Below are 13,326 nucleotides of genomic sequence, written 5' to 3'. Positions count from 1 at the left end.
TTCAGAATGGTCTTGTGCTTTTCTGGGGAATCGGCGCACCGGCAGTTCCCTTGGGCTTCCTTTTTGCTATCAATGTGCTTCTGCAATCCCTGCTTTTTAAAAAAAGCAAGAGAATGAAATGCTCATAGTGTTTTTAGCCAGTATATTTGAACCAGAGCCCGACCTCGTGGTTGAATCCAAGCATGTCTTTGATTTAGCCAGTTGTCTCATGTACATTTTGTGTCTTCAAGTGCAACACATTTTCAGCTTTTAAAAGATTCACAAGGTATTTACCTTCATGGGAAGAAGGTGGGTAAAAAAAAGTGTTTAAAATGTATCATAATACCGAAGAGACAAGCACCTTTCAAGTGAGATAAATACAACATTAAATACTTACAGTGTTTGGGGTTTTTTTATATAATTTGTAGTTAGTCTTTCAAAGAAGCAGATGCTTAAATCTTTACTACTGATACTCTTCTCCCCCTCCGTGGCTCACTGTCTCTCCTAAGAATAAAGATTTGGTTGGTGGGCTGTGCGTTTGTTTGTTATCATGTGTAAACATTTCAAAGCTTCTTGTTGTTGTTGTTGTTGTGGCTTTTTTGAGAATGACATTAAGTGAAAAAGAAAAAGAGAAGGTAAATAAGGAGTGGATTTTGGTAGTTAATCAATGCTGTCTTTGGCTCAGGTAATATTTTTTAAAGAATTGGCCATTATGCCTGGGTGATTCGATGTTATTGCCTAAGTGCACTATACTTGTGGATGTGCTGGGTAGGCATCTTCAGAACTGCGTGAAAGAGGTTATATGAGTTTTAGCAAGTATCTAGGCCTTTTGGTTTGCTTATCCATTCTGACATACTCAGCAGAATGCAAACTTCATGGTATTGTGAAATGTCTGGCCAGTTTAATTGCAAATTTATCAAGCTGCTTGTGAACATGCATCAGATCAAAGTAAATTCATTTTTCAAATAACATAGCAGTGTGGCTAGCCTTTATGAATGCTCCCCTGCTTGATGCAGCTGTATCTGATAGCATTTACCATAAGCTTCCTTTAGAAGTTTTATCTTTTGCTCATTGATCCATTTCTATGAGACTTTTTAGCGCTACAAATGATGTGTTGATGGTATTGCTAAGTCAGCAGTCTTTGGTTTTAATGCCAGAATTTCTATGGGGATCCTTTAAAGCTCCCTGCTTTATCCACTTGCTGCTACTGTAACCTCTTACAGTTTTTTTTACAAGTCTGAAGGTATTTTCCTCACCCTTGATGGTGAGAACTCCGATTTCCCAGTCTGCTCTTTGTTACAACTGCTGTAGCCCATTTTTGTGTTTGTGTTTGATGTCTTTGGGAGAACTGGAAGAGCATTTCTCATTTAGCAAATCCAGTTCCCTGTTGCCTTGGGCTGTCACATCCAGGAGGCAACTATCAGCTAAAATGCAGGATGGTTGAACTGGAACTTGTGATCTTTTTATTCCTCTACAACTCAAACCATTTTAACACCTTGGACATGATTATCTTCCTGGTTGTCTACTATTCTTAATGTCACTTTTGGCTTGGCTTTCATCTGAGCAGTAAACACATTCTGGTGTTGCTTTGCCTATAGCAGCAAAGTTTTCATCTTTCTGCTCATTGTATATCACTTAAATTCTCACCAAATCTTTATGCATTTTGACATAATCAATTTTTGCCTGTCCTGCCTCTAATTGCTGCAGTATAACCACTACAGATCTGACAGATATTTTGCTCCCAGAACAATCTCCCTGTGGTTTTTCCCTTTTTCACCTGATCATCTGTGCAGCACCTTTTCTGTTGTTTTTTTCAAGATCTACAATGCATAACCTTCTTGCCACAATCCTGATATTTAGAATGAGTTAGAGCACCACTTAGTTCTATCAGTGTTTCTAGTGCTCACTGCTTTCCTCTTCTTCTTAACCAAAACTGTCTGAAAAGTCTGTACATAGTCTATACATAGCCATTATTCTATTTGGTGTCACTAATCACAGTTATTCTCTGCTGTGAAGCCTAGAAGACTCCTTCTGCTTCTGATTCTTTAGTTAGTTCACTGCAATTTCCTCTCAGTTTGTTCCTGTCTCCAGTTGGGAAAAACAAAACAAACAAAACTGCAAAGCTGCTTTATTTATTATCATGGTTTTACCTTCATCTTTGTTCAGTTTTCCAGCAATCTGAGAATTATGCTAGATTTTGAGTCCAGCTTTAAATGTCACATTTAAGTGTTATTGTTGTCATATGGGCTTTGTGTTCATACATTGCTTTACAGTGGAGGTGTTGTGCACCTGATCTTGCTTTTGAAGAAATTATTTGTACCAGTACTTTGTCACTGTGTTATTGCTCACATTTATTTTCATTCCATACAAACAGGTTGATTTATTGTAGCACCTGTCTGGCCACACAGATTCTATCCCAGGTCACAGAAAGCTCTTACTTAAGCAATCAGTGCTGCATCATGCCTGTCTTCTTTATCTGTTTGGGGTTCTGTATCACCTTTACTTGGTAGCGTTTCTCATATTTTTGTAGGCTGTGTCTAAGCATTAAGTGTGGTATGAGTAATTAATCTAAAGCCAGAAGTACATTTATGTTTTTGTGTCCTGCTATGGTTTTGGCAAATAGCTAAGCCACAGAGTGTGTCCATTTATATACCCGCTTAGGCCAATATGAGAGTTCTGGCAATTTCTTCCTTCTGTGATTCCTCTTTTAGCTGTAACTTGTACTTACATTCCTCAAATGTAGAGGTGGGGAGTTGCCCTCTCTCACACTCTCTCCCCCTCCTGTTCCCCTCTTTTTCCCCCTTTGTGGTTGTCTTTTGATTCAGGCTTGATTTAAGTTGCACCTTAGAATTAGAAGCGTTCCTTCATCTTATCTGCCAACTGAAACTGCTCAGCTGGAGCCATTCTTGCTGTTTTTGTGGTTTTTCAGTTGCTTAATTCTTTATTTTAGGAGGTCTCTGCTGATCCTGCAGGAACTCTCACAGCTGCTGAAGAGAGAAAGGAGAAGGTGCCAAGCCCACATCTCAGTCATCTCGTAGTTTTGACATCTGGCAATTTGCTCTACGGTTTGGCAGAGAGAGTGGTGGCCACGGAATCCTTGTAGGTTATTTACTGTACACTGCGTTTGGTGGTCACTGAGGCCTGTGGAGGGTTTAAGAGATTGTGATTACAAGCCAAAACCTTCTTGAGAGTTCAAAAATTCTTACTTCTCAATATGATTTTAAATGAGTGATAGAGGTAATTTCTTAATTAAAGGTAGCAGGACTTAACCATCTGGTCTAACCACCTGCAAGCACATGCAATGAAATTTTGCTGCAGCTGGTCCAGTAATTTGTGACAGTACAAGGCCAAATCTAACATGAAAAAAAGCTTAAAGAGGCTAATGCAAGTATTTAATCTGTGTGCTTCATTTAAACCTTATATTAAGTTCTGAAATGGTGGTGGCTGAGACTCAAAACTGCTTAGTTCATATTGGTTTGGCTTGTATGGCAATGTTGTTGGCAATGGGTGGAAGTTTACCGGTGAAAAAGAGATTATAATAAGCAATTAACACAAAATTAACAAAGTAGTTTTTATTTGGTCAGGATAATAGTAGGAGTCAGATAGGAATTATTTTTTCCCACAAACAAGATGACAGTTAAAGATTAGAAGTTCATTTTAAAATGAATTAAAAAATATGTTTTCAAATGAGCTTATTTTATTAAGCATTCATTTGTGCTTGTTTAGAAATGTATTTCTTTGTTATTATTAACAAATGTTACCCTTGAGAAAGAATTTGATCTCATATTCTATCTTTTAAAGATGCACCAGTATATAAGTGATTAGGAATGTTATTTTGGAATGCTGACTTGCATTTATTAATATTAATGTGGACCACAGTATGGAAATTATGGGACACTTGTCCACTAATTTTACTAGACTTTGGATCAGACTTTTGCAGTCTATCCTGAGTAAACAGAAGTATGAATTGTTGGTATTCAAGCCTTAGTCTCTCTCTTCAAGCATTTTCTTGTTTGCAATCATATTTTAGATTTGTCAGAATTGAGAACACTTTGCTGATATGCTGGTATGAAGCAGATACAGTTCTTCTCAGGACTGAATTTTCCAGGGTTACATATTGTTATTGCCAAATACGTCAACTGCAGAGTAAATGTTGTACAGAGACAAGCCAAATCATGCATTTAGCTCACAGTACATTTTCTTTGCTTTCAAAGGGTATTTCTGGCTGAGCAGTTTGAGTTTCTTCAGCCTCATCTTGATGCAGTGATGCCAGCTGCCAAGAAGCCTTTTCTTCAGCAATTCTATTCTCAGGTCAGAGTAGAGTAATTCACAGCTGATTTTTAAACAAAATATTTGAAACTTGTACAATATGGTGCAAGTAGTTGTACATCATAGTTATATATTGCTCTTATTAGCCAGAAATTTACCGAATTTAATTTTATTTATATTCTGTTTCAGACAGTGTCAACTGCCAGTGAACTACGCAAACCAGTTTATTGGATTGTTGCTGCTAAAGCCATTGATTATGAACAAATGCTGCTTCTCATGGCTAACGTGAAATGGGATGTGAAGGAAATCATGTCACAACACAATATATATGTAGATGCTCTTTTAAAGGTGAATACTTTCTGGGAAATGGTGTGCTAGAGTTTATATAAACATTAAATTACTGTAATACTTCTCTAAAACCATTAAAGTAGCATTGTTTGAACAATACAGCATCCTGACAAATGGTGAGTTATTATAAGGAGGTCTGTCCAGAATTTTCATTTTTCTTGATGCCAGCAGACTGTTGTTAGTGATGATTTTTTACTATGTGGTGGGTGAAAGTGACCACAAAAGTTTAATGAGTTTCGTGTCTGTCTTGAATGATAGATAAATGTGTAGTAAACAGAGTAATATTGGGGAAAATCCAGTGGCCTTCGATAGTGGATTTTTTTTACAAAGCCTGTTTGCTGTTCTGCATAATTTTAGCTGTTGTCTTTGACATGTATCATAGGGACTGTAGGTCAAACCGACACCAGTAATGATCATGCACTATCTAATTGAGGTTGCTGTATTTAGAAGTTAGCATGAGAAAAGAAAGGTAGAAGGAAAGTTATTCGCCCAGCTCTCAATTATTCACCCAACTTCTCAATTGCATTCAGTAGAAGTGGTTATACAATTGCTGTGTCTTATGGCATAAAAACCCAGTTCTTGGGACAATCTCTCTCTCCTTTTATGTATGCCTAACGGATGTTTATAAAGGTCTTTAGAAGTTCTGGCAGTGATATAATTATACTAATTCTTAGAGAGAAACTGAAAACTTTATTTTAAAGATATGTGAAGTATGTATCACAGAAAAAGTTATTCGTCTGTATTGAGCAGCAGTTTTGATTATGTCTTTGTACTTTGTAGCTGTTCTCTGCTTAAACAAACAAACAAACAAAACCCCCCGAAAAAACACAAAGAAGGGAGAATCTAGCAGATGATGTATCATTGTACTGAATTTCACTGAATCTTTGTGATTTCCCGTTTTTATTCTGCTGTGGCTTCTTGAAATCAGTTTGTACCCACAGCATTTGATCTCTGCAGTAGAACTTTTTCCTGTTGTGAATGTACAACTGCTAATGAATTTGCTTCAGGACAATCAGGGCTAATACCATTTAAAACCACTTCTGGCCTCTACATTATATAGGTAATGATAGTTGCTACAGAAGCTTTAAAGTTACTGATAAGCAATTAGTGATGTGCTGTGTACCCTGGGATTCCAGGAGTGTCAGATGTAAGCCCAGTCTTTAACGTTAAAACCAATTATTTTAGCTGTGTGCACATGTGCAAAATTCTGTACTTGGTCATAGTATGTATGGAAGCAAATAATATGGGGGAAGAGGATTGTTCAAGAAATTCATTAACTCGGAGTGTTTGGCATCTTCATCTTCAGAAGAGTGAGTTGTATGCCGATCAGAGCATGGTGTTGTGGTACCCTGTTTCCTCTTGCCAAATTCCCCTTTAAGAAAATTTGTGTTAAACCCCAGTTATTTGGTCAGATACTAGATTAAATTGGTTATTGAGATTCCCTTCTGATTTTTTTCACTTAGTGAATTTTTGATAGGGAGAAAAAAAAAGAAAGGAGGAAAAAAACCCAGATTAACAGCCTTGGAATGAAAGCACTTTGTTGACAAATATGGTCTTAATAGACTGCAGTACAAACTGGTCTTGCTGGTTACACAGAACAGTTCATTATCAGTCTGCTTTATATTTAAGTCATGTCATACTCTTTTTTAAATGACAGAGGCATTAGTCACTGATGACAGATTTCTACTTCACATTATGTAAATGATAAAATCGTGGTAACAGTAATTACATTTGGTTATGACCAGGCCATTGATGTTTCAGGTGGAACCAGATGCCTTCCCTCAACCTGAATTATTAGCCAGTGTTGCAGTGTGCTCCTAAACTGTTAGATCTGGGCTGTTTTCAGTGGGTGCTCTCAGCTCCCTTTAAAGCACTGAGGAGCTGTCTAATGTGAAAGGCTGAAGAATGAAAAGTGGTTGTAATATTTCTGAGCTTCTCTTTGAAAGCTGATGGGGCAGGTATTTAGAGGGGTAAAGAGATCATCAGTGGATTTTCTTCAGTAGCTGTATATTGAGTTTTAAGAAGTTAGTGACTAGTTTGGGGAGAGAGGCAATGAAAGTGGCATTTGAAGGATTAGCTAAGGGGTTAATTTTCAGAGGTGCCAGTTTCACAGAGAGCTGCACCTCTGGGAAACAGGAGTATTTCCTTTTTTTAAAAAATACTGAGGTAATGTCGTGAATAATGTACTAGAAGTTGTATGCTTTCTACTTTACACATTAAGCTTGTCTCTACAGTCTGTGCCTTTTTGAGCTTTTCTGATTTGCTCTTATTTTCAGTGTTCTCTTTCATGTGCATTTCTGATTGTTTTTGTTGTTGCTAGGGATGTATAGCGTATGATACCTTTCATGCTAAAGGAATAATGATCTTCCATGTTTCATCAGGAATTTGAAGAATTTAACAGAAGGTTGAATGAAGTGTCTAAGCGAGTCCGTATTCCACTGCCAGTCTCCAACATCCTTTGGGAGCACTGCATACGCTTGGCCAATAGAACTCTTGTGGAAGGGTAAGTAGTTCATGAAAAGTCTTGCTTTTCAGTAAATATGTCTATAATGATAATGTCTGTCTTCTGGAATGAAAATTTCTAATTTTGTAGTGCACTGATAAGCCCTTGCACTTTTGGGGAGTCTAAAAAATATCAAGGCATACCATAGTCCTTAGTAGGTGTTTCCCAGAGTATGGTACAGCATTAAGCCTAGAGGGGATGGCCTTGTATCTAGATACTGTGAAGAATTACACTATCTGAGTGTTTTATTGAAGCATTTAAAACAACATTGTTCTCTTTTAAAGAAACTTCGATCTGAAAGTTATTGTTTCCTGAGAGCAAAGAAGAAAGATAAAGTGTAATTGTCAGCATCTCTATGGTGATGCCATTTGTCTTTTCCAGGAAGAAAGATGGAGTTGTCAACCCTAGCAGTTATCTTAGAATAGTGATGGAGCAGGATTTTTCCACATTTATCAGGAACAGAGAGGTGTCTTAGTTGGCTTGGTAAATAGAGGCTCAAGCACCTTAGCCAGGAACTGCTCCGCCTTGCGCATCCCTCCCTCCTAATCAGTGTCCAGTCTTTTCAGAGTTAATATTGTGGCCTGAGTATTGCAGTGTTTTCATCTACTGCATTAATTTTTGTGTTCTTGTCCCCTTGCTACATATGTCTGGGCTCTGATCATACCTTCTGCATCATAGAATATGTACCATCTTCCACTCTTTCTGCATATTTTTCCCTATTTCCTTCTTGGATATCTTTACCCTATGCACTCCCTAGTACCTGTTTTACTTCTTTTCCTTCTACTCTCCTGCTGTCTGCTCTAAGTTAGGACCTCAACAGCATTCTTCTTTTCCAAGTGTTAGCTGACTGACAAGGATCATCAGCTTCCACTGCTTCCATCAAGCCATCATTTTTAAACTCATGCCTGTTTCTTTTCATGCCATCCTTCCATCCCTTTGCAGTCTCTTGAGAGATCCATTTCATCTTCAGGGAGACTAAATCCAGCCATAATCCAGACCTATACAATTATTTTTACTTTTTGAAATTTTATTTCCACCTATCATGCTTCAAATTAAAAGAAGCAAAGATATGGAACAAAAGCCTGTCTTCTCCTCTCCCCATCTCCCTTTCCTTTCAAGTGGATAAAACTGTCAGTCGCTACCACACTTCTCTGCCTTAGCCCTTTTGCCTGTTTTGGGCTTGTTTCTTTCCCTTACTTCACAATCGTACTCATCTTTTGTGACTTCAATGTTCACAAACCACTTAATTCTTAGCTGTGAAGGTCATCGCTCATATGTCTTGTTCCATGCTGCAGTTTTATTTCACACTTGGGACTTACCATGGAACTTTCACCTTTACTTTCATCTAAGCATTTCACTGACAGGTAAAAGCGGAATGCGAATACCTTACTGATATGATTTGTCCTATGTCCTTTCTTAGAGTATAAAGAGCACTTATCAATCTCCTCACAAATATCTGCCTGTAATTTCCTTCTTGCTCTGTTCCTTATTTTTTTCCTCACCTGTCTTGTAAGTTGTTTTTTTTTCCATTGGGGAAAGTGAATGAAGATATTCTGAACAGCTGATTCTCTGAATACCTTCATAACTTCTTTCAGCTCAGAGTTCCATGAAGGTATGGAATTAAAAGCCATAAAGCAGATGTTTCTCCTCCAGTCAGCCACACAGCTTTGAAATTGCTCTCATCAGGCTCTTTGCTAAGCTGTATCTCCAGTACAGTCAGCCGTACCCTTCTTTCAATTTTACCCTGCCCTGTCTCCTATTTCTATGTTCTCTCCTATTTCCCATCTGGCTTCTTGAAGTGCTTCACTGTGCCCTGTTGAGAATCATCATCCAATCCTCTTCAGAGCTCCAAAAGCCTTGTGCCTTGCTCCCCTCTCTTTTTGCCTCTGTTATTTCTGCATTCTGCAAATTCTTTCTGCGTACCAGCTGCAGTTTCTCCCTGATCTTGCTGTGTATCCAGTTTCCAGCTGCATTTTTCTGCTGCCTCCTTTGCATCAGGCTGAATAATTTAGGGACTGTATAATAATTGCATCAGCTTCATGAACCAATGGAAAACTAAGCTTGCTTAAAATTTGGTAGGAAGGAAGAATAGAAATGGTGGGACTGGACTGTTGTTTGTGGCAGCAGCCCGTGGGTGGGCTGCATTAAATCTATAAAGACACTGTGCCTCAGAGCAAAACTTTTTTATTCCCTGAACACAGCTGAAATTGGCACTGTTAAGGGCATCGCGATGTCATTTCCTTTGATCTTGACAAATGCAATTTTTTACCCATTTGAAGAACTGCAAAGATCGTTATCTTCATTTGTTGCCTATCACACCACTGTAACCCTTCCTGATAATAGCCTGCCCTGCAATCACCTACTGTCTCTTCTTCTTTGACCTTAAACCTATCACTAGTTTTCTGTCAATCTACTCTCGTTAAAACATTAACCTCTCACAGAGGTTAGCCAGTGCTGCCACCCCTTATCCTCTGGTTACTGTGGGTGGTTTAAAACAAGCAGCTCTGTGCCATTCTCTGATGCTGCCACCACAGGTCTGCCAAGCTCCCGGGGACCATTCCTAAAGCTGCCACATTACCTTGCAGATTTCAGTGGTCATGATCACTTGCCTAAAGCCACTGTCTAGCGTGCTGGCAGCATTGATTTCATTCCTTTAACCCATTTCTAGTAAGTTGTTCAATGTAGGGTTTTTAGTGGCTTTTATGGAAAGGGTCTTGTGTTTTTTTAAGTAGCACTAGGTATAGTGACATTCTGCTCTGTGAGTGGGGCTAAAATGTATTATACTAATGCAAATAAAGCTCTGCATCACATATCCTAAGGGGAGTTCTCGTCTGCTTTCAACTTAAAACCATAATTATGTTCATTTTTATTTCCTTCTAATTTTCACTTTCTGCCATGTTTCTCTTTTCAGTTATGCCAATGTAAAGAAGTGCAGCAATGAAGGACGTGCCTTGATGCAACTGGACTTTCAACAATTCTTAATGAAACTAGAAAAGTTAACAGACATTAGGCCTATTCCAGATAAAGAATTTGTGGAGACCTACATTAAAGCATACTACCTAACAGAAAATGACATGGAAAGCTGGATAAAAGAACATAGGGTAAGACTGAAATTTCCATTCTTTTACTGTCTATCAGGAAAATTTACCCTGAATCATGCTAACAACTCTAAGTGATTAATGCTTCTGCATATTTTAAAAATGAATATATGCATATATATGTATATATTAATTTATTATAATAAAATCTGTACAGGAAGCTATATTAATATAAATGCGTGTCTGCATGTTTACGTTCATTATATTAATATATCAATATGTTAATTATATTCACATATCATATGAACTTTGTATGTGTTTGTACTGATCCAGCATTTGATGACTGGGAAGAATGAATAAGCCAGTCTCATTTACCCACCGTGTCAAAAAACATGGGGAACTAGAGCAAAGTGAAGTTTGTGTGCTTTTCAGAATATGTCAAAGTGCACAACTTGATCATCAAGAAATAGAGTTTGAAATCACCCCATGAAGTTTTACTTTGCCTTTAGGAGTAGATTGCTTAAACTTAGTTCTAAGGCACAATGGATAGGAGTCATTGCTTTTTCTTCCATAATTTTATAATACTGAGTCGGGATCAACATTTCTCTCTAAGTCTTCATTTGTGTTTGGAAAGCATTTAGCATGCTTTTGTGACAGCATAACCTAACTATTATAACAGGACTATGTAAGTAATAATCCCATGCTGTTGGTGCTGCCCATTACTAAAGTGAAAGGTCTTTTGAAACGGAGCATTTTTAAATCCTAATTTTGGGATTACTTTAAATCCCACTAGTAATGGATGGAAGAAATATGTCTTTAATGCTGTTTTCCTTGTTATACCTGGAGCCACAAGAGAAATTGTGAGCTGGTGTTCGGTGACCTATGTGGAAAAACTCTTGTGTAAACGTACTGGTGGAAGCCGTATTTTGGGTTGTGTTAAGCATAAAGGTAGTACTGGCAAATGTGGTGTTTTGATGGGTGTTAAGAGTTCTTGTCTTAACATTTTTTCCATTTTTTCCTCCTTTATCATGTACTGAAATTAATATTGTTTGGAGGCCTGGTAGACAGAAGTATTTAGAAACTTATTGGAAGTGAGAAGTCAAAATAAAAAAGATCAACTTCTGTCACAGTTTGTTTAGAAAAACATTTTTGCATTAAAAGCTTATCCCATTTATATATATATTTCTACCACACCTCACAAAGAGTGGAAAATAGATTAAAAGTTGATTTAGATCTATATGTATTCACAGAAGTACTTTCTGTGAACTCAGTCCAACATGACTAAAGTTGTAAGCATTTTCCTTTATAATCTGCCATGTAGCAAAATACTGGTTTGTCCTCTGCCTCAACTGTGTAAACTGTCCAGACCTGACTTAACTGCCACTTTAAATCTCCCTTGTGTACTGACTGCTTCTATCAGTTGAAAAGTCCACAGTGTGTATGTCTGCATTTTGTAATTTTCTATCTTTGTCCAGTGTTTCATTCTTCCATAACATGATCTGCTTTTATTTGCCAGGAATATTCCACTAAGCAGTTGACCAACCTGGTGAATGTTTGTCTGGGCTCCCACATCAATAAAAAGGCGAGACAGAAGTTGTTGGCTGCTATTGACGACATAGACAGGCCTAAAAGATAACTGGAGAAACCTGCTTTCCATGTGACTTGTACATTTTCTGTTCATGTGAAGCATGCAGACAAACCTGTCATGGACTAATGACAGCGTTCTCTTAAAAAACATTGTGCATGACCTTTCTTACCAGCATTGGAGACACTCTGAAGTGGCATAATGTTCCAAAATATGACTTTTCTAATCTGTAAAATTATTTTCTGTTGTATTTCTTCTTTTTTTTTTTTTTTTGTGTTGCTTGCCCTTGGTAAAGGGCCACTGTCTGTGTATCATTGGTGAGCTGTGTATTTTGCAAATCTGTATACTGTGAGTAAAATCAAAATCAGAGAAACACATTGGCTTAATATATAATTGATGCTCTTTTCTAATAAAAGGGCTACTTGAAAATATTATTTCTTTCCTCCCTGCTTTCACCCTTAGAATTTGTGCTTTATTATGGGCCAGTGTAAAATGAAAGGAAATGTACAATATTTGATTGATGTATCTTGCATGTGGATTAAGAGTACAGATCAATTAAATACTCTCATGTTAAAGCTTCTCATCTTCATACGTATTTAAAAATGTCTGTTTATTTGAGAATTAATTGTCATATCAAAATGATCGACTTCAGATTAATAGAAGGTAATAAATACTGAATACTGATAAGATTTCTTTGTGATATTTTGTTTTCCTAATTCAACAATCCAAAATGTCATTTACAGTAGAAATTAGTACTGTTCCTTTTGTATCATTTCCCTCTTGTCCCTCTGCCAGTCTTCCCTGTCCCGAAGCAATAATGCCTGCGCATAGGAATAATGATTTTGGGGTGAAGTTTTGGATTGATACTAAGATAATCGTACTATTTCCTGCTCTGCTGTAGACACCCTGAGTGATCCTGAGGGAACAAAAAATTGCTTGGCTGAGTATTTGTCTTAGAAATCAATTTCTCAGATTATCACTGACGCCACTGAGGTTTTCCAGTTATTAGTATGTAAAATTTTAGATATTTTTTATTACATAGTAAACTTTTTGCAATGCTCTCAAACCTTTTAAAAGGAAATATGCTAGCGTTGAGCTAATAGGTGAAGTAATTTACATAAAGTACAATCCACCATGTATACACCATGGTGCGTTCTCAGTTTTGGATTCACACTTGCCATTGCACTTTTAATTCAAACACAGGAGAATCAGGACTCACTGAATGACAGCAGTACCTGGTGACAGAAAATTACCCTGTGGAATCATTATAATTGCTCTTCTTTATGGTTTAATTTCCTCTTCAGAACTGGACTGAGTGTCATTGGGTGAGTTCAGTAAAAGCTGGTACACAGTTTTAGAAGAAAGACAGAATTTACATTTTAAATGTTGACTGTGTAGTATTCAGCTCCCTTGTTCATCTACACTTTAAAAGGAAATATTTAAAACAAATTTAACTCCTTTATTGACCATGCTGTTGCACTGACTTCTACTTAAAACTTCTTTAGCAGTGTGTCAGTGTGCATGTTGAGGCTGAATCGCTTTTGCCCTCACTGCGAAGGTGGTGCAAAAAAAGGAAAGTGTGGTGCATTTTGGAAGTGTGGACT

General features: G+C 37.4%; 1 protein-coding gene across 3 annotated transcripts in view; it reads left to right on the top strand.

Annotated features, from left to right (window-relative positions):
• Positions 1–12,390, top strand: part of VPS50 (VPS50 subunit of EARP/GARPII complex) — a 92,374-nt gene extending 79,984 nt beyond the window's left edge. For 2 of the 3 annotated variants that reach the window (XM_080339504.1, XM_080339503.1), the window contains exons 23-28: positions 2,930–3,078; positions 4,194–4,290; positions 4,438–4,596; positions 6,978–7,099; positions 10,011–10,200; positions 11,654–12,390. In XM_080339504.1, coding sequence (XP_080195630.1) covers positions 2,930–3,078; positions 4,194–4,290; positions 4,438–4,596; positions 6,978–7,099; positions 10,011–10,200; positions 11,654–11,773 — 837 coding nt within the window. In that variant the 3' untranslated portion in view covers positions 11,774–12,390. The remainder of the gene's footprint in view (positions 1–2,929; positions 3,079–4,193; positions 4,291–4,437; positions 4,597–6,977; positions 7,100–10,010; positions 10,201–11,653) is intronic. The other variant, XM_080339505.1, reaches the window with a different exon arrangement.
• The last annotated feature ends 936 nt before the right edge of the window (positions 12,391–13,326 follow it).

Source organism: Nesoenas mayeri (genome assembly GCF_963082525.1).
Source record: "Nesoenas mayeri genome assembly, chromosome: 2".
NCBI classification, from domain to species: domain Eukaryota; kingdom Metazoa; phylum Chordata; class Aves; order Columbiformes; family Columbidae; genus Nesoenas; species Nesoenas mayeri.
Note: the sequence above shows the minus strand (reverse complement) of the source record. Positions and strands in the feature narration are given on the sequence as shown.